The sequence below is a fragment of the Hemicordylus capensis genome, chromosome 1 (assembly GCF_027244095.1).
Source record: "Hemicordylus capensis ecotype Gifberg chromosome 1, rHemCap1.1.pri, whole genome shotgun sequence".
NCBI lineage: Eukaryota > Metazoa > Chordata > Lepidosauria > Squamata > Cordylidae > Hemicordylus > Hemicordylus capensis.
The window spans coordinates 69966056-69987425 of NC_069657.1; the positions used below are offsets into that span (position 1 = coordinate 69966056).

At 45.2% G+C, this 21370-nt stretch overlaps 2 protein-coding genes across 4 annotated transcripts in view; one reads left to right on the forward strand and one right to left on the reverse strand.

The window, feature by feature from the left end:
* Nucleotides 1-1419: 1419 nt before the first annotated feature.
* On the reverse strand, nt 1420-6447 carry LOC128352112 (serine/arginine repetitive matrix protein 1-like). The gene is made up of 2 exons (XM_053312397.1): nt 4603-6447; nt 1420-2959 (listed from the first exon to the last, which is right to left on the reverse strand). The coding sequence occupies exons 1-2, from the start codon at nt 6445-6447 to the stop codon at nt 2921-2923; spliced, it is 1884 nt and encodes a 627-aa protein (XP_053168372.1). The 3' UTR covers nt 1420-2920.
* BAHD1 (bromo adjacent homology domain containing 1) overlaps nt 4968-21370 on the forward strand; it is a 92692-nt gene continuing 76289 nt past the window's right edge. Inside the window, exon 1 of one of the 3 annotated variants that reach the window (XM_053283495.1) lies at nt 4968-5106. Coding sequence is in view for 1 of the 3 variants with exons in the window: in XM_053283493.1 (XP_053139468.1) it covers nt 6753-6759 (7 nt within the window). In the remaining 2 variants the exon portion in view is untranslated. Of the gene's footprint in view, nt 5107-5672; nt 6055-6375; nt 6760-21370 lie in introns of those variants that run through there. The other 2 variants (XM_053283494.1, XM_053283493.1) reach the window with 2 other exon arrangements.

The window sequence follows — 21370 nt, forward strand, 5'->3', positions numbered from 1 at the left end:
GTCTTGAATATGAATTGCTTGCCTCAGCATAGAAATAGTCTCAAACTGGAATTCCAAATTAAGAGCAGCATCTTTTCATCTCTGAAGTGTTAGAGTTTTGCCCCCATAATAGACTGGGAACTCTCTCCCACTGTATCTTCAAACCAGTGCCGGCTAGTAATTTGCTGCTAATCCTCATGGGCTGATCCTTCAGCCTTGCCAATAGGGTGTGTGCACAGAACAGGGGTGGCTGGTTCAGTTTGAATTCTAACCGGTCTGGTCCAGTTCCGTGTCTGCCTGAACTGGGTCCGGTTCGAACATCAAACTGGGCCAAATCTGTTCGGGGCATATACTTGTAAAGGGGAATCCGGTAAGGATTCCCCTTTACAAGTACAGGAGGTGGGGGACCAGTGTTCTCTCTAATTTTTTCATCTGTGTGCGGAATGAGTTTTGTTCTGGGCGGCAGTATCAAGGCAGTATGTGTGCACATGCATTCAGAGTGGGATCTTACTGATGAAACCTGAGCAGGATCTAAAATTAACTGAGCAGACATTAAAAAACGCGTGAGCAAGCGTACGTGTGCACACCTTAGAGGGAACACTGTGGGGGACCCTTCCAGGGATAAGGGGCAGCCGGGCGGGGTTGGCAAGTGAGTAAGCAAGCTGCTTACCTGGCCGGTGCAGCTGCCAGAACAGCCACTCATAGGAGCATAGGAAGCTGCCATATACTGAGTCAGATCATTGCTCTATCTCGCTCAGTATTGTCTACCCAGACTGGCAGTGGCTTCTCCAAGGTTGCAGGCAGGGATCTCTCTCAGCCCAATCTTGGGGTTGCCAGAGAGGGAACTTGGAACCTTCTGCTCTTCACTCGCCGCCTCTTGCCCTCCTGATGGACAGAGCAGTGTGCTCGCCCCTTTTTACCAAGCTGACAGCTCGGTAAAAGAGGGGGGAGCACACTACTTAAGGCTGCCGGGCAGGGGCGTAACTATAGTAGGACAAGGGGAAACAGTTGTCTGGGGGCCCACTGCCTTGGGGGGCCCCCCAGAGGGAAGTCACATGACTGACTCCCCCAGCCGCGCAGCCGCCCGGGCTTCCTTCAGTTGTATTCATCCTCCAAAAGTGATGTCAGTGTTAAGACCTGGAGCTACCAGAACAGCATGTCTTTCTCTAGTACCATGAAATGACCTGCATTGTCCAAATGTTTCAGTATGAAACATTTGTGCACACTCCTACTCACATATTAGCAGCCTGCACAGCTTATGTTAAAATGGGGGCTCCACACTTCTCAATTGCGGGTGGGCACCAAAATACAACTTCATGTAGGGCAAGCCCTAGGGCTGACCCTGCAGAGGTGCAGTGGGATTTGTTGTTAGAACCTCCAAGTCTGTTTGTCTAATTGACCCAAAAAGAAAACAGACTCAAAACTCAAGATACAAACATATACATGTGTTAATATTTTTATCAGACCTAAGGAAAATAATCACTGCAGTTACAAACAGAGAGAAAAGAACATGTTTTGTCCCTTTTGGGAGCGGGTCTCAGTTTTAAACATCCATGTCTTAAAACAGTAGCACATATGCTAGTAGTAACCTACAGGCTTGGCTACTGTAATGCACTCTATGTGGGGCTGCCTTTGTACGTAGCCTGGAAACTACAACTGGTACAGAATGCAGCAGAGCCAGTTTGGTCTCTGGGACAACATGAAGGGACCATAGAACATTGCTTCTGAAAGAATTGCACTGGCTGCCAATATGTTTCCAAGATAAATACAAAGCGCTGGTCATTACCTATAAAGCCCTGGACGGCTTAGGTCCAGGGAACTAAAGATTCCATCTTTTTTGTCATGAACGCTGCTGCCTAGTAAGATTGCCTGGGGAGGTCCAGTTATAGTTGCCATGGGCTAGTCTGTTGGCAGCTGTCTCTGGGCAAGGCCTCTCTGTGGCTGCCCCAGGGCTTTGGAATATGCTCCCTGTCAAAATAAGAGCACCTCCATCTCAGATTGCTTCTAAAAAGACCACTAAGGCACACCTATTTTCCCAGGCTTGTAATTAAAGTGTAAAACTGTTTAATTGTTTTATTCTGTGAAAGTGGTGTTAAAAATATATATTGTAACTTGGCTTGTGTTCACTGCCTAGATATGTATATATCAGGAGGTATATAAATATGATAATACAATTCTTATACCCTTCTAAAGGCTTTCTGAGACTTGCTTGTTGCAAAACCAGCACTTGACATGCCGTGAAGCAAATACAGTCCTCAGTCCTGTCCATTCTATTAATTCAGCTCTGAAGCTGTACCCCAGTAGAAGCTTCCTGTGCTTCTGTCTGATTTAGCTCTAAACTGGAAGAGTAGGAACAAACAGCTGGCTGGTATTATTTTAATGTATATCCCATCCTTCCTCTAAGGAGCTCAGAATATTGTATATGGTCATCTCCCCTCCTTTATCCTCACAACAACCCTGTGAGGTAGGTTAGGTTGAGATGTAGTGGTTGGCCCAAGGTTACCCAGTGACCTTCATACTAAACAAAGTCTTGAACACAGGTCCCTCCGATAGTTTAACCACCACACTGGCTCTCAGAGGGAACAGTACAATATTATCTGACATTGCGAGCAACAGTCCTTATACAAAACCTTGGATGGATTCTCCTAGTGTCACCTGCTGAATTGCTAGCCTAGCAGAAGGCAAGATCAGGCAGCACCACTGGAATAATCCTTAGCTGTTTTGAACAACCCCTCAGTGATACAGGAAGTGTTTCCTCATGTTGCTGTTCAGAGTTCTTGCCTCTAAAACTCTTGAACAGATAGTAATTCAGAAAACTGTTTTGAGAGGCAGGGGGCATTGGAGGAGGAGGAATGATGCATCTGCAGGCATTTTGAAGTAGAAGATGCCCTCATTTAAAGGAATCATTCTTAAAGAATCCAGCAGTGACAGCTGCTTCACTTTAAGATGAGTCAGAGGATGTGCTGTGATTTCGAAGCACCTTTTAAAGAAACAAAACAGAAATTACACAGAAAACTAGCTTCCCTGCTGTGCTACACAGAAAGATTGTTCCTCATTTGCCATATGAGCGCCTCATTTTGTACGTTTGTTTCTCTGTGTAAAAAGTGTTACAAGGAAATGCTGTTCTTCCACTGTGAGTGAGCGAGGATTACAGCTTAAGTTTTCAATCATCTTATTCTAGGTGCGTGCCCAAGATCACTCAGTGAGGATTAGTTACCCCTTAACACTCTTTAAACATCCTTCGCTACTAATTATCAGAGCAATTTAAGAGTAGTAAATGGGCATGTTTTCCAGTGACATATTCTTTGTATCTGAATTGGGAATTCTTATGTATGTTAGCAATTGTGAATATGAAGACAGGGCTGTAATTAATTGTTCTAAAATAATTAACACAGGGTGCAAAGGTGTAATGTTGCATATGTTGCACTAGGCTTTTACCATGGGGCAACTTAATTGCTGGCTCTGTTTTTTGGAATGGTAGCCTGAAAAGCCAAATGGATTGTGAACATGACTGTTAGTGTGGCATTCACATGATCATAATAATTATCCAGTAATAACCAGGCAGTTATGTTGGCTATCCCTGTGAGCAGCCTTTCACTAGGCAATAGTCTTCACTGGGAGAAAAGCTTGCTTGTGATAACCTTGTGAACAGCTGGTCAACAAAACTGTTCTGGAGGGTGATCAGATGTATAGGAGGAAAAAGCTTTAATAGAAGAGTGTATTTCAGCAGCTGAGTATGCAGGCATAAGATACCTCACCTGATAAAATGTTCCTGTCTGTGACTTTTAAAGACACAGAAGCTGTGTCCTCCTTACCTGACCACCCTACCATTTTAGAACCCAATTAACATCAGATAATTTCCCCATATTATATAGCTTATTGCAGTGTACGGGGTGAAACCACACTACAAGTGTGCAAGTTAACACTTGGTCCTATGCTTGTTTACTTGGAAGTAAATCCCATTGAATACAATAGGGATTTATTCCCAAGTAAAAGTGCATAGTCCTGCTGCTCTGCAAACAAGTCCTGCTAAAAAGCCACTAGGCAAATCAGTCAAGATGGTAAGTGTGATTAGAATCACAATGATCGTCTGGGTAATCGCAGGTGAAGAGTGTGTGGCAATTGGCTCTGGAATTAAATTCCAGTGAACTCCATGACCGTTATGGTCCACGAGCCATTCTGGAGCATCTCATAGCCTTTAAAAGATCGATCTGCCCTGTATGACCCCAAGTAGGCTTGTCTGCTCAAAATTAGTATCTTGCACCCCGAGCAAATAACTGACTCAGTTTTCTCTCCTCAGCAAAACTGGGGAAACCGTGAATGAAATGAATATAGGACAGTTGGGAAAGGGCAAGAATGAAAGGTCAGTCATACTTTGCCTGGAGGCGCGAAGCTCTTTGGAGGAAAAGACTAACGGGAATTGTCCAGATGTAATATTTTATCTCTTTAGATGAAACGTTGCACCTGAGCAACATTTAGCAAGATCTGATACTGAGTTTAGTATTCGTTTCAATGGCAATAAGCTTGTATTTGTCTAGGATTCAGTGATGGTGTGTACACTTGAAGAAATAAGGGGAAGACATTCTGGCCCCAGAAGAAGGAGGAATGCTAAGAAATAATTACTTTTCCTCCTAGCAGGAGACGACCATAAGAGGAGTGTGCGGGTGGACTGAGCGGGCTATACATCGAGAAAGTCGTGTGAGCAGTCGGTAGCGGCAGCAGAGATGCTTTCCGACGGCGAGGGCAAGTTGGACCGGCTAGCCGTGCCCACTTCTCCGTGCCGCCGGCCCGCCGAGTCCAAAGCAGGGGGCTCGCGTCGGATGTGGGCAGGAACTGCTGGAGGGTGACTGACAAGTAGAGTCGGTGACCTGAATATGGAAGCTCTCCACAGGGAGCGGAGACAACAAAGGACTCGCTTGCAAGAAGGTGACCGGCCCGGGAAACGGCTCGATCCGCTGCGGGGACGATGGCAAGCAAGGCAGAGCAGCCAGGAGGCGAGAGGGGAGGCAGGAGCAGCTGGAGGCAGCGGCGCTGAATAAACTTCGCCACCGAGCCTTTTCTCCTGCGATGGAGACGGAAACGCTGCTGCTGCTGCCGCGGCGGCAGCAGCCGGGGCCAGGAGCCTGGGTAAGAAGCGCGATGGAAGGCGAGGGCAGGCGGAAAGGGGCTCGGCTCCTGCGCGGGGTCGAAGCATCGCCACTCCACTCGTGGCCGCGGAAGATGGGGGAAGTCAGTGCGCTGGCTGGGAGGGAGGGAGGGAGGGAGGGAGACGCGAGGGAGCCGCTGCTGCTGCGGAGGCAGGTTGGGGGGCGGGGCGGGCGCCGGAGCCGATAATGCTCCTGCTGCTGCTACCGCCGCCTTGGCCGCTGCTGGCGCGGGGCCGCCCTTCCTCCCCCGGCTGGGCGGTAGTGGCCATGCCGTGTCCGCTGGGAGCCGCCAGCGCTGGGGACCTGGCTGCTGGGGCGGGTGGCTGGTGCGGAGATTGGTTCGCGGGGGCGGGCCGGGCACCGCTGATTGGCGAGCGGACGGCGCTGGCGAGGGCCCTGATTGGCTGCCGACGAGGAAGCAGGAAGGCAGGACGGACGGAGCGGAGCAGGGGCTCGATGCTGCTGCTGCTGCTGCCGCGCCACCACCACCGCTGCTGCTGCGGCTGCTGCTGTTCCTGCTATCGGGGAGTTCGAGCACATCGGCGGCGGTGGGGGAAGAGCGGCGGCGCGGAAAGAGGCGGCGGCGGCGGCCAAGGAGCGGGACCCTGCCTTCGCCTTCGCTTCCTCCCTCGGCAGGCGCAGCAGCGACAGCAGCCGCGACCGCCCCCTCCGGCCTTGTGCGCGGGCCCCAGAAGGGGGCGCGCCTCGAGTCCCCATCCCGCAGCCGGGCGGCTACGCGGCGGGAGGAGGCGGTGCTGACGCAGCAGCGTGGAGCCCAGGAGTGGGGCGCCCCGGGGCGTTCCAGCCGCCGGATTCCAGCCCGGCCGGGGCCTCCGCCTGCCCTGGGTGGGCCCCGCTGAGCCCAGCGGCAGCAGCAGCCGGAGCGGCGGCGGAGGAGCAGCAGCAGCAGCCGCCCGCGAGCGCCCCGGTGAGTGAGGCAGGGAGTCCGTCCGTCTGGCTGCCGACACCGGCCGGCAGCGCGATGGGGCTCCGCCCGCCGCTGGCCTCGGGAGCCCGCAAGGTGGTGGGGCTGGAGAGGGGCAACGTGGAGCAACTTGTCGGTCGCGGGCGGTGGGAACAGGTGCCGCCGTTGCTGCGACCGCCGGGAGAAGGGGGCGGTGGCGGCGGCCGGCTGGGCGAAGGAAGGGAAGCGGAGGGGGCGCGGCTCTTGTGGGACGCCCCTACGAGTCGGCGCGCTGGCTGCAGCTGGGGGCCCCCGGGAACTTTCTGCCGGGAGCCGGCTGGAGCTGGGCCGGGGAGAGAGCAGCCGCGCCGCAGTCCTGAGCAGCCGCGTGTCTCCCGGGGCGCCCGAGTGCCCCATCTCGCCGCCTTCCTTTTGGGGATCGGCTGCCCATCTCTCCTCGTGTCACGGCGGGTGGGTGGCTCGGCTGGCTGGCTGTGGTTCTAGCCGCCGCTGCTGCTGCTACTTGACTCCCTCCCTTTCCTCGGGGGGTTGTGCCGCCGGGGGCCTCTCTTGCCGCTCGGTGGTGGGGCTGGTGGCGGCGATCGTCTTTTCTCGAAGGGCACCGTGGCCTGGGTTGGTCCTCCGTCAGCGCTGAAGGGCACTCGGGGCTGCTCGCATCACCCGGCGGCCGTCTGAGAGCAGGGAGGAGGAAATGGCCCCCGATGGCAGGTGGGCTTTGCTGTGACTACGACTCCCCGTGGCCCACTTGGCTCGTATCGAGGGCCAGGCTGCTGCTCTGCTTCCTAGGATTAGCTTTAGGTCTAAAGTTATGTAATAAAACCATTAACTTTTATAACAGCAACAAAAACAACAACAAAAAACCCCCCTCTTTCCCCAAATGATGTGGGAGAAAGGCAGGAACTGAATCCATGGGAGACCACGTGAATGGCGTTTGTACTTACGCCTTGACTGTCCCTTCTCCCGCTACTCTCCATAATTTGGTTGCCTACCTCCTCAAGACTCCCTCAGCAGCCCCATCTCCCAGTTCTGATAGGGCTGCTCTTGTCTATAGGCGACTCTCTCTTGGATAAGCCCGATACAGAGACAGATGTCCTGATTAAAGTGGGCTGTAAAGGACAAAGACTTGATTCTGTCCATGGTTAGTTGGCTGTTGGAGCGGAGACTTGGAATAAGTGCCCAAATAGAAGTGATCAAGCCTTCAGCTGTTTAAAATAATAATAATAATAATAATAATTAAAAAATATATAGGGGAAGGGGAAATCTTGATATTTTTCTGTAGGGAGTCATGCACATAATTTGACATTGATTCAAGAGAGAAGCATCAGTGAAATGAAGTTACAGAAACACTCAGTATTTGAAAGTAGTTATGAAAGCAGTGAAGGAAGTTTGTGGAATGATGGGTGTCCCAGCAGCTGCTGCAAAACTGGAGCATCTGAATGTGTTCTGCTTCTTTTGGCAGATGTTGGAGGTGGCAGATATTAAGATAACATAAAGAACTTTATGTTTGGTTTGCTTCACTTTGTTGTAGCACAGTTGTATGCATTACTCAGATGTAAATCACACTGAGTTCAGTAGGGCTTACTAAGCATGCAGTGTATTGCAGCTTTAGTTGAGTAGATTCCACTTTTTGTGTTGGGTTTGCGGGCGAATCTGAAATATCTGATATGCTCCGTAACTCGCAATATTTCACCCCCTTAATCCTGGGTTAAAGCCTGCTGTCTGGGAAAGGCCCAGGTAATGTGAGAGAAGATATTTTCCTGTACTGCCTCTCAGCTGCAATCCCAGAGAGCTCTTGGGCTGCCTTTTCCTTTACTGTCCTCACTCTTTGCTTGCTAGTGAAACTGACAGGGTTGAAGAAAAGCCTTGTCAGTTTTTAACTTTTAGCGTGCACAACAACTGTTGTGCGCACTAGCTCTGTTCATACATGCCCCTGTAAAGGAGGGGAGCTCCCCTCCCATTCTCAGAGCAACAGGGGGAAAAGGGTGAGTGGGTGAAGTCCTCCCCTGTTGATCAGTTTCATTGCAGAACAGAAAAAAAGAGTACCCTGAAGGAAGTCTGGCCTGGTGACATTGACAAGGCTTCTCCCCCTGCCCCACTTCTGTACAGAGCAGAGAGGTTAAAACATGGAAACACTATTCCCAGATGTATTTCACATTGGTGGCGGGGGTGGGGGTGGTTAGTGGATGGAGGACTAAAAATGTACTTCAGGTAAACAGCATCTCTACAGAGGTGACATGACAAATACAGGAAAGCTGAATCCTGTTGTAGATCTGTCTTAATGAATGACCATTAATTAATTTTAAAACCTCATGTAAGCTTGCTTAAAACTGCCTTCCTGTATTTCACATATGAACAGCAGCTGCAGAAAGGTGGCTCCAAAACACTTTAAGGGCCATGTGTGAAACAGCTTTTCTTAGAGGCTGTATTAGTACATCACAAGTGTTCTAAGTCTCGAATATATGCCTAATTGAATACATTACAAAATGGTAGAGAATAAGTTTATTTCTCTTGTATGTCACTGGCTTTTGCATAGGAGCCAAAAACTTTGCTCGTTGCTGTGTGGGACATCCGATGGTTTGTTCAGTTACATTAACAGATAGCCCAGCTTTTCTCTGGCCTGAGCTATTTACACAGAAGAATAATGTTAAAAAGGCATCTATTATATTCATCACTCATGTCATGTATCTTGCCCAATTTGCAGAGGAATGAAATTAAGAGTCAATGATGACATGAACATTGATTTTATTACCCACTTGTTGATTTCTGTGTCATCTTGCCTGTAGATTGTATTGCTTCCAGTAGTATGGAAGTTAAAATAGGCTGCTCTTGCTCTTTCCAGGTACTTCTGAAGGGAACAGGCTCCAGTATGCATGAGATCTCCCATTTCCAGATGGGAGATAAACTTTTTGTTTATTTAGATTTGCCTAACTAATCCTTAAGGCATGTAACATTTCCTTATTACATGTAATTCTGTCACAATTATTTGGAAGGGTCCCTATTCCCTTTTGTAGCACATGGAGTTAAGGCAGGCTGTGACTTGTCCATGGTTGCTTGCTGAATCATTGACTAGCATGAATTTGAGCATTGGTTTCAGCACCTCCCCATCCCCAATCTGTCCATTTATGCAACACTCCTACTTACAGGATCTTGCAAGGATGCTAGCAAGCAATCTGTGACTTTGATTGAGAGAACTAGAGTTCTGGTTAAAGTAGAGATGGTACAATGCTTATGCTTCCTTGTGACATTCCAACATGACTTTTACAGGGCACTTGTGAAAATTTTGGCCTTTGAAAGAATTCTTGGCATTTTAATAAATCGGAATATATACTGGTCCAAGAATTTTGATTGTGTATTGTTGTGACCTAGTTGAATGAAGGTTGTCTTTTTGAAAAAAGAAGATACATGTATTCATTTGCTTAAGATACTATTCTTTATTACCGTTCTTTTCTGTATAAACCGCTTTGAGATCTTTTTCATTGGAAAGTGTGATATAGGTAGTAGTATTAGTAAGTAAGATGTTAGCAGAATTTAACCCATCCAACACTCTGTGACAATTGAAATGTGCAGCCCCTTGCCACACTGCCTCCAGTGCACACATCCTCAGTAGGCCCATAATAGAAGATCTGGTTGCCTGTTAAGGGCATCTTCTTGTGTGGATATTCAACACTTCTTAGTATTAGAAATGCAGTCGTTTCTATGTTAAGACACAGAAGTCGCATTGCCTGTACCTGCTTTCAGTCAGGTGAACTGACTAAAGGTGAAAAGAGAGGGAAAGGTTTTGCAAATAGTATTGAGGGTAGAGTGTAGGTGAATTAACTACTGATCCTCCAAGTGAAAAATTGCAGGAAGCTGCAATAATGTCAGAATGGGGCTAAAACTCAGTGGTGCAAGAGGTCCCAGGTTCAGTTCCGGGCATTTCCAGGTCAGGCTGGGAGGGACTGTAGCCTGAAACCCCAGAGAACCACTGCTAGTCACTGTAGGCTGTGCTGAGTTGGTGGACCAGTGGCCTGACCTGGTAGTACAAGGCAACTTGACATTTTCAGCTGTTCCCCCAACTAGCTGCCCAAAACACCTACTTTCCATGTTGTCTGAACTCTTGGTATTCTATATGTTGACTTTGACACCAAGGAGGCAGAAAATGCTGTACTTGTATTATTTATACTGATATACTGGGTATGTTAATGAGCAGTAGCTAATGGCACAGCCTAGAGAACAAGAGGTTGCTGGTTCGAATCCCCGTTGGTATGTTTTCCAGACTATGGGAAACACCTATATTATGCAGCAACGATATAGGAAGATGCTGAAAGGCATCATCTCAGACTGTGCGGGAGATGGCAATGGTAACCCCCTCCTGTATTCTACCAAATTCTACCACATGGCTCTGTGGTCACCAGGAGTCAACACCAACTCGACGGCACACTTTACCTTTTAATTTCATCCTATATAGGAGGATGTGCAGCAACCTTGGTCACTGCAGGTTTTGGCAAGTCTCTCCTTACTCCAAAATATACACAAATTGTGTTTCTGTCCTGCTATTCTGGGATCAATTTACTTATGTCCTACCATGTTTTCTGGATTCTGAGATGTCCTAAACCTAGATGTACAGTCTAGAGTCCTTGTTAGAGGTTACTCATTCTTGTTAAATGCACATAGGAAACAAGGTTCGAAGAGACTCCTGCAGATATTATCCTTCTGTACATAATGGACCCCAGGCTTGACTTCTTGCCTGTATGAAGCTCTATAATTTAAGAAAAAACCAAGAATACATAGCATGTTTTGATATTTATGATGCCTTGCACACATCATCTCTGTGATCCCTATACCTGCAAGGTAGGTCAGTGCTGTGCTGCAGGCAATGGGAGGGTTAAGAGAATAGTACCCTGATTTTGTAACCAGACTTGAACCCAGGATTGCCCAGCTAATGTCTGTAATGTAAATGGCTATGCTACGCCAGCTCATTTGACAAAATTAAATTGTGATATGCTATAAACAGTTGGAGTTTTTGCCAGTTCCAGACACCTTATTAATGCATATAATGCTTTATTAGACTGACTCAAGCAGTGAATTTGTTCCCTGTCTTGCAAAAGAAAATAATAAAATCGTCACATTTGAGCCTGTACAAGGAGTTTCAGTGGGGAGGAATTTTCCTGACTCCTTAATGCTCTAATCTGCTGGCAAGACCCAAGTCTTTTTAGTTTTAGGTGCTTCTTTTCATGACCTTTGACTCAATTAGACATCTGTGCTATTTCAAAGGAAGGAGATAAATTAATGTAACTTCAGTAACAAAACTTTTTTGATCCCCGAGGAGAGTTAAGTGTTGTTAACTCAAATTCAGTTTTCCTGTGGAGAGAAGCATTCATCTTGGAGAACAAGGTCTGCAATTTTTATTTTATTTTAACATGTTGAAGAGGCCTTTTGTTGAAGCAAAACACCATCTGACACATTTTGCCCATGAGAGCTAAATAAAAAATCGTAGATATTGGTCTTCCCTGTGTTTGCAGAGCATCACTGCTTTTTAAAAGAACTAATCTGAATTCACTTGAGATATGGATTTTGGCACAGTCTTGCGATGTAAACATGCTGGACTGAAAGCACTGGATTCTAAAGTGTGGTGTCTTCAGAATGTCTGAAAATCTTTATCTTGATATTTTGAGGGAACTGGTGTGGGCAGAATGAGACTCCACCACGTGTTTGTGTCTGCTGTCACTTGTGCCTGGCATGAGCAGAATGATCATCTAGCAGTCCATGGCGTGAGCAGAATGATCCTCTTACTGAGCCACTCTGGTCAATGAGAGCAGGAATTTCTCATTTCCGAGAGTGTTTGACTTTTTAAGGTTGTCCTAACTTTATGCCTTAACTTTGCACTTGTCAGGTTTCTTGTCTGAATTGTCTTTTAAATGTCAGCCACTAATGATGCAAATGTCTCTTAGTGAAGGGTTTCCAAGTGTGGTATGTCACTCTAAAACGTTACCTGCAGTGTTAGTTGAAAGGAGGGCTGTCCAGAAAGCATGTCACCAACCAGGTTGGGCAGTATGAAGCTACATTCTGCTGAATTGGATCATTGGTATATCTGGGTCAGAATTGTCTACACTGGCTGGCAGTGGCTTCCCCAGGGTTTCAGATAGGGTTGTTTCCAAGTTCTATCTTGAGATACCAAGAATTCAGGCTGAGACTTCCTGCATGCAAAGCATGTGCTCTGTCACTAAGCTGGAGCCCCTTAATTTATTATTTATTTATTACATTTATATCCCACTTTTCCTCTAAGGAGCTCAGAGTGGTATATATGGTTATTTTTATCCTCACAACAATCCTGTGAGGTCGGTTAGGCTGAGAGATACATGACTGGCCCAGAGTCACCCAGTGAGTTTCATGGTTGAATGGGGATTTGAACTCGGGTCTTCCTTGTCTTAGTCCAACACTCTAACCATTATGCTATGCTGGCATAGCAAAGATGTGACTAAGGAGGAGTTAATCGGTTAAAATGGGACAAAGTAGGATACAGATTGCAGGAGTGTTTTTAAAAAAGCCTTTCAATGTATAACATAACTTCATAGATGATTCCACATTTCCTCTTCACTCCCCCAATAACTCTCCTTATAGGAACCCCCAAAGACATCTCTATCAACAAACAGTAGTAATATTTACAGCTCCTAACCATTCTCATCCTTGTTCAAAATTTTGACTTGGTTGCAGCCCATTTTGACTTGGTTGCACCCCGTGAAGATCTAGAACACCAGTTGTCAAGGTTTTTGTTCTTTTACGTTGGTCTGAATAATTTTTAAGCCAGTTTTCAAAATTCCATATAGATATCTTTAACTGCTCAATGATGGCTAAAGTTGAACAATTCTCTCAATTGTATAGGCATTTTTAGCCCTTTTCTTCTTGAATTCTGATTGTAGCACCCTGCTATAACATAAAGTTGACTGTTTAATGATCTGTATTGTGGATATGGATAACTGCATGGAGAGTCCACTACAGGCAAGAGAATGGACAACTTTATTTGATCCCTTCTAGCTATATGATCTTTTTAATTTGTTTCTTAGATGTATTTGAAGCTGCCTTGTACAAAGTCAGACCATTGGCTGGCAGCGGTTCTCCAGGGTTTCAGGCAGGGATCTTTCCCTGCTGTACCCGGAGATGCCTGCAAAGTAGGTGCTCTATCACTGTGATAACCCCATTTTTTGTGCTACTACACTGAGATAGAAATAGATGGTTGGGAAAACTCATTCTTCCAACACTGATCAGAATACTTCATTATTGAAACTCTTCTCCTAGCAATAAATATATGCAGAACAAATGATTGGAGTAGTTCGTGAACCATACAATTATACCTTATCAACTAATACCACAAGCAGCATAACTGCCCCATTTAATACCTGTTAATCAACAAAGTAATCCCGTCATCAAGTAGAGCACATAGAGATGTCCTATTTGGATTTTACTTCTACATGATGTTTCAGATCTTTTTCTCTCTGTCAACCTATATAAGTAGCTTTAAAGATCCAGACAAAGAAATATATGACACAGAGGCTCCCCTGGGAACAAAATCATTGTGTTTTCAGCAAAACAGCTGAACTAACTGAAAGTCACTACCATATTCCTGTGTTCAGCTCTAATTCAAATAAACTAAACTGAGCAAGACAAAAACATACACACCATTCCACAGCAGATATGTGTTGCTTAAGTGTTTAGTTGGCTCAAGAGTGGGACAGCACTGGCAAAGCTTTGAGCTGCTGTGCTGGGCTTTCCCTGTACATTCCCTGATGAGACACAATAATTTCATGTTTTCTCAGATTTTCATTCATTTTCAGTGACTCTTTCTTTCCTGCATATGCTTTTTATAAATGGATGGTTTGTCACATGTAGGTGGCAATACTCTTGTTTGGCAAGGACCTGAATATTGCATGTTTGTGTGATGACTAAAGTCATATGGTATTGCCATTGGTTGTGACCTCGAGGTATGAATTAATCTTGACCTGTTTATCCTGGGGGTGTGCCTTAACTAATGGGTTTCATCCATTGCCCTTCACTGTGGGTGCATGATACCTTATTACAGTTGAGAACATAAATTCAAAACTAAGTGTTGTCAGTGTACTCCCAAAGCTGTCGGTGCACAAAGATTTCCAAAGTGGTCAGTCAAGGGAAACTCGGCAGCAAATTGCGGGGGTAGGGTGGGGGTGGATTAAGAATGAGAGGGGAGAGTAAAAACTGGCTTTGTTCACCAAGTGATGGAAGAAAAGCAAAAAGCTGACAAACTACTACTACTTAACAAAGTAGTTGGAATTGCTGTTTCGGGTGATTAAAAATTGTTGAAAAAATCATTATCTTCACTGCACTGAGTGACAAAATAGCTGGTAAAAATAAAGTAGCAAGCAGAGTTCTTTTCTCATTTTTATACATCTAATTTCAAAATTCCAACAATAACAGTGACACACAATCCTTGGGCTAGTAGCAAATGCATACTCTCTGTTTGCTTCCTATGGAGCTTCTTGTGGGATAGCATAAGGATGAATGGAACATATTGTGGGGTTTCAGAATAATAGGTGTCCCCCACCAGCCACCCACCAGTGTACTTATTTCTTTTATCTAGCATTAGCAGTGATAGTGGCTGCCCTTTTGGATAAACAGAGGCAATTAGAAATCTTTGCTTTTTGCTACACATTTTCAGATGTACTGACAACATTTAATTTGCACTTCTTACTTGGGACTGGAGGTGTCATTTGAACGTTGACTTTTTTCAAAAGAGTAAGTACAAGTCACCTCCTGAAGAACTGTCACTTTGTCTTGGTTCTATCGAGAGGAGTCAAGGAAATAGGCTGTTTCACTCTTGCTCATCATAATCTCTAGCTAGTTTCACTTGTTCTGTAAAAGCTGGTTCTTTTTTATGTTGTGGGCAAACTGTGCAGAACTTCTTATAACAAATGGTTGAATCTTCCATGAAGTTACTTATCGTGGCTACACAAGGGGGCGAAGTGTGAACCCATCAATCTGGTTTGGCATGAAATTCTAGGATAGCTGTGCTAGAGTCTTGCCAGATGGTCATTTTATTGTGCAGTTATTGGCTGTGAGAGGTCCAAACGTGTGTTGCCAGTTGCATCCCTTGCTTGTATCACAGGGAAATGGCCGTTTGCCAGCACTCTGCTGCTGAAAAAATGCAGTATTCTCTTAGCCACCATGTTTTTGCTGTGATTTGCAGTGCAGTGAGGAATGTGGTTGCAACTACACAGATATATATTTCCTGATGCTTATGATGTTACTTGGGACAAATGACACTCTCTTCCCCTTCCCTCATGCCCATGTAACTTTGCTGGCATCTTACTTATTTAAGAGACGGGATACCCTCTCACTGTTCCACTCCAAATTGCGCTTGTGCAGCATTTCAAGATGACAAAAACGAATGTCTCATAAGGCAGGCTCTTTCCTCACAGCTGTGCCCTGCCATTTTGTGAACGGTTTGCCTCTTTTTCCATTTTAAAAACTAGTTCATTCAAGCTGTTGTGATCTTTGCCCCTTCAGTGCTGTAAGAAACTTTAAAACAGCGGTGAACAGGCGATTCTCTCCAAGGCTCTCTTCCCCGAGGATGGGCTACTGCACCACTAGGGCTAGATCAGGGCTTAGAAAATACGTTTCATTTCATCATCTGGAAAAGCCCTTAAACCAGCATTTTGTGGGGAAGTGTATACTGTGTGCATTATTGATCACGCAAAGCAGCCTGCATATATGTGGTGTGCCTTAGGAGACTGGGAAAGCTTACAAGGTGATCTAGCTCGTGTTCTCTCACTTTTTTCACTGTAGCCTCTCTTGAGTAGCTCCAGGGAAGCAGGCATTCTTAAAGTGGGTAGCTGGAAAGCAATTAAGTTTTTAAGGCTGCAGTCCTAAACATGCTTCCTAGGGAGTCATCCCCACTGAAAGAGCTTGCTTCTGAGTAAACATGCATAGAATTGCATTGTAAATAAAGTTGTATTGATAAAGAAAATCAAATGGGCTCTTCTCCATTAAGCTGGCTTATTTTGCTTCCCCGTGTCATATCTCGACTACTAAAGATTCCTAGGAATTGGAAGGTGATAGGCAAAGCCTTGATAAGGTCTGGATGTTAAGGCACCCGGGCAAAAGGGTTGAAGAAACTATTTAATATCTGACTGACAGTGGCCCAACACAGAGCAATTTTAGATTAAGAAGGGAAGTAATTTAATTTCTTGTCTGGGTGGAGGAAGGCAATAAGTGGGTGGGTGAACTGGATTGGAAGATATGCAGTTGATGGTTCTGAAGGAGAACAACCTTGTTCTCTAATAGCTAGAATATATCTCGGAAAAGTGGATTGTTTTCAGCAGAGTAGTGGAAGTATTGGGCTATCATTTAGATTGCGCTGCTGGCCAAACAGTAACCTGCACAGTTCTGTGCATTTTTGTTCTGCATCAGCTGTCCTGCTAGAGATGTCAGCATGATGTGAGGCACTTCCTTGCCCTCTGCTAGGAAAGCCTGTGAATGTGCAATAAAGCTGGATGTTTCTGTGGGATCTGCTCCATCAGCATTGCTTACACTGGCATGTCAACAAGTTAGGCTTTTCTGGGTCATTGTTTGAGACCACTAAATGGTGGCCTGATAGTCATTCTGGAACAGTTTTTCATAAAATAAGCTCCCTGAAAACAATGATTGGTGCTCTTCTGAGTGGTTTGCAGTGTGTATAATGTCTAAGCTTTGTGTACTCTTGAGTTCACAGAACCCAAATTGTCCACATTATCACATTAAGCTTGTGATATCTGGTGTTGATGATATGCCACTTGACAAAATGTATTGGCGGCATGTCTGGCTGGATGTGTCAATGAGCTGAGGCATAGAGAGATGTGCAAATGCACATCTTCATCCCTCCTGAATCTCTTGCACTTTTCTGTGTTAAAATAGTTTGTCTAGTTTCAACCGGGGAATGGATGAATATGGCCCCAGCACACAAAGAGGGACAGGGACGTGCCTAGAGTGCATCTGTCCAGACATCACTGAAGGGTGTTGCAAAGCGCTGTCTTGGACATCTTTCAGTTGTGTGGTGGCTATTCGTTTGAATGCCCCCTAAACACATGCTGCAAAAGAGTTTATCAGCATGGATTTAGGGGCCATTCGAACGAACAGCCCCCATGCATGATTGAAGGATGTCCCGACAGCACCTCAGGACATCCTTAAGTGACATTGGGGTAGGCACCCTCTCAGCACTTCCCCCACCCCGCGTGTTGGAACTGCGTTTGTTTGAACTGGCCCATTCTGTCACCAAGGGAACAAATATGATGTCTCAAGGGTTAGAAACATCTATTAGCAAAATGTTAAAGTGCGATTTAAATACTAGGCTCCTAAGTTGTACAGTTGCCTTTCTATTTCTTCTGAAGGGGTAGAATAGGGATCAAATCTTTTAAAATAGTTTTCCATCTGTGCAAGATGCCTACCCAGTCCCTAATTGATACTAGCATGCTTTTCTCATGTACAGATGTGTCGATTTTTGTTCATTACTAATAAATAAAATGCTTTTCACTCTTTTAGTTGCAAGAAAGACTTTGCTGCTTGTTCCACTTGCAGCTGCTTTTTAAATTCTTTTGTGGAGTTTTGATTTTCTCATTTTTGTTAAACTCTATATGGAGAGCAGCTGCTCCCTTTCTGTGTCTGGGTCAGTTCTCAAGGAGTTGGTTGTCTACAGGGAGCTCCCACCCCCAACCCCTGGCAAGTCCTTGCCTTCAGGTTATCAAACCTTGTTAAGCTTTGTTCATGACAGCCTCCAACAGCTTCCTTTTGCTGTTGCAGCCATTTGCAGTTTCCATTTCAGTGGAACTCACGTTTATCCCAAATCTTCATGAGGCAAAACTGGCCAGGAAGTGGTGCTAATGTTATCTAGTCCATGCAGTAAGGATTCTTTGGAAAGATGTACTGGGTATTTCACCGTAAAAATGCAGTTCTATGCCAGTGTACCTGTGAGTGCAGTGGGACTTAACTGCTAATTTGCACAGTGTGAGGAATATCTCCCAGGTGACTTGCAAGCTTCCATCAGCTATGTGCAGCTAGTAGATGGAGGTGCATTGTTTTTTGCATGACACCTCCTGCACTCACCTGACTGAGAGCTGGCTTTCAGGAAATATTTGCATGGTACACTGTGCCATCAGACGTAAGATGTTGAGCAAATACCACAGATGCTGTGGTAAGGAAAAAGAGCAGAAGTGATATTATTATTGGCTATAAATACTGGCATAAGCAGCTGTGGAATGAGTGTGCCTTTTGGTCATAGGAAATAACTGCTGTGGTACTTAGCAATGCAAGTACATCCAGCAAAGATGCAATAACTCCAGTGGTATACCACAACTGTGCTGCAACTATCCAAACAAGCTTGTGTGTTCAGAAGCCTTGCTTGTGCCTCTGGAATGTGGCTTAACTTGACTTGGTGCTGTTGCTAACCTAGTGCTCCTTCCATAAGTCACCATAGAGAACCAAGGTGTTACAGGCAACATGAAATAGGATGCTTTGTTCTCAGAGGTTGTGGGGGTTTTCTAGTTAAGCTGGAAAAGGTCTTGCCAACGACTTGGTCTAATGAGAACATAAGAACAGCCCTGCTGGATCAGGCCTAAGGCCTATCTAATCCAGCTGCGTGTTACACACAGTGGCCCACCAGATGCCTCTGAGAAGCCCACAGGCAAGAGGTGAGGACATGCCTTCTGTCTTGCTGCTACTCCCTTGTAACTGCTATTTAGAGGCATCTTGCCTCTGAGGCGGGGGGTGGCCTAGAGCCACCAGACAGAGCATTGTCTTAGCAGTGTTCTCTCTAATTTTTTTTCATCTGTATGCGGAATGAGTTTTGTTCTGGGCAGCAGTATCAAGGCAGTGTGTGCACATGTGCATTCAGAATGGGGCCTTACCTATTCAGCCTGAGTGGGATCTAAAATTAACTGAGTGGACATAAAAAAACGTGTGAGTGCATGCATGCGTGTACACCTTAGGGAACACTGCTTCTGAGAAGTGGCTGTTCTCTGTAGTATGGGAGGTACGGAGGAACTTCAACCATGAATTGGGGACTTCAGTCCTACATGCCTTTCAGATTAATACCCCTTACCCCATTGGATTTGGTGGGACTTCCTTTTGAGCACATGTGCATAGGACCAGATATAACCAATAGTATTTGGTAGATACAGAACCTATTTTTTCACTGTGTAATAAACTTGTTGTGTAGTAAACCTGTTTGCAACATTGGAACTTGGCTTACCAGTGGCATACTATTTGACAGGTACAATATTGTACATTCTGCTTGTATTGGAAACTGGACTTTGCAACTGTGAAACTTTATTCCAGAAGGACAAACTCATAACGGTGTGAGAATTGTTTTATTTTTCTTAAATTTCTATACTGGCTTTCATAAAACAATCTCAAGGCAATTCACACAAAACTTAAAACAAGACTACAAATATTACACAATTAAAATTAGCTAAAATATAAAAAATACAGATCTAATTACAAGATTGAGAAACAGCACAATATAACCATAAAAGATACAAAGCAGCGGCAATAGAAACAATCATATAAATGCCTAGGTAAAAAGCCAAGATTTCACATGCTTTCTAAAAACTGTGATGGATACTGAGAAGCGGATGACCAACGGAAGAGCATTCCAGAGTCTAGGGGCAACTACTAAAAAGGCCCTGTCCTGCGTACATTACAGCCGAGCCTCCCTCACTGTCAGCATCCAGAGCAGAGCCCCCCCCCCATGTGTTCTTTCCTAGGTAAATGTATTTTATGAAGTTAATATATAAAAACAAATCTTTCTTCCTTTGAAATAGCTTGCTCAGTGTCAAAAATTTCACTTCTTGTTTAATGGCAAACAGCAGTACCTGTATCTTTCTGTCAAACATTGCAGGGTTTGATGTCATTGGAATTAATGAAAAGAGCCTACTAGAGGTCATCACTAGTTGCAGCAGCTATATGGAGGTCATGGTAATGCGATTCCACTTTCCCCAAACAATTAGAAGGTTCCACTTTAAATCATCTGTCTTGAGCTGTTGTGGCTGCTTGGCCTGCATGTACAGTCTGGATAGAATTGCCTGTCTTGGGATTTCTCTGATCTTTCCTATAATGTGGATACTGTTAATAAGGACAAAGGTCCCTTTCTCTTGCTAGGATGGGTATATTAAGGTAAGGCTAGGGACAGAGACAGGAAGATCTCTTGGAAGTGAATCGGGCTGAGAGGGGCTGGTGGTTGTAGCAGGAATCGCAACGTGTGTATAATGCACGGCTCGCTGCTTGAGAAATGTGCCTATGGGAAGCTGAAGCTGTTAAGCAAACTTTCACCACATGTCACTGTTGTGGAGATCTGCAGGGGGGAGATGGGTTTTGCTTGAAGGGGGTTGGTTATTCTTTGATTAAAATGTAAGCTATTCAGGTAATATTTCTTAACTTTGTTGTAAATCACTTTCAGCATGGTTCCATGAAATAGTGATGTACATCTTATAAATCTAAATGGTCAAAGAGTGCTAATAAGGTAATTGGCTTCTGAATGACACAGAATGGTTCTTAAATAATCCAGTGGAAAGTTTCTTCTGAGGCCTCTCTCTTTGTTTTTCTGTATTGTCCATTGTTGTGAGACCTCATGGCAGTTATGGGTTTTGTCTGTGGCCTCTAGATCAGAAAGTGAAGCTCTACATACGATGCAATTAGTGCAACATCTGATCCTATATTTGACTGGTTTAAGTCTTTCTCTTTTTTGTGTTTGTCAGTGACTGGTGCTGACATGTGACTAAGTGGATTTGTTTAGTGATGACTAGCTCTAATTTTGCTAATGTGGGTGTGCCAGAAGCTAAGTATTCACAAAAGTTGCAGGGTTAATAGTGATGGTTATATAGTCCCTATGATTCATCTGTATGTATATATGTGTGTGTGTGTGGTTTTGTTTTGTTTTTTAAAATAGAAGCTGCTTGTGTGTGTGACAAAACCCAGAATGCCATACAAGGGCCATTTCACAAATTATGCATAGGCAAACCTGGGTTTGCTGCCAAGGGCACACAAATGGGAGCAGTAGCCAGTTGCAGCTCCTTGACCAGGAAAGATGGGCTAGTATTGCTAGCCAACAAAAATGTTGTTTTGCCCAGATCCCTTGCCCTTGGGATGTTACCCAAGTTTGGTGGCGGATCATTCATGCAATTCATCCTTCAACCCCAGCCCATAGAAATAAGCAAAGACTAGGGAAACTGTGGCTCTCTTGCTCATATATGGTGGGGGCAGGTGCTATGAAACTTTGCCATGGCAAGCAGAATTGTGGACGGCAAGTGTGTGTTGCTGGCATGAGCAGCTACTTCTGCTC

Excerpts from the sequence above, each read along its gene's own strand:
- LOC128352112 (XM_053312397.1), bottom strand. The coding sequence starts at position 6,447 with ATGGGGCACTCGGGCGCCCCGGGAGACACGCGGCTGCTCAGGACTGCG. Across the intron at positions 2,960-4,602 it reads GTCTCCTGCTAGGAGGAAAA|GTGCTTCGAAATCACAGCAC; the intron begins GTAATTATTTCT and ends TTTCTTTAAAAG.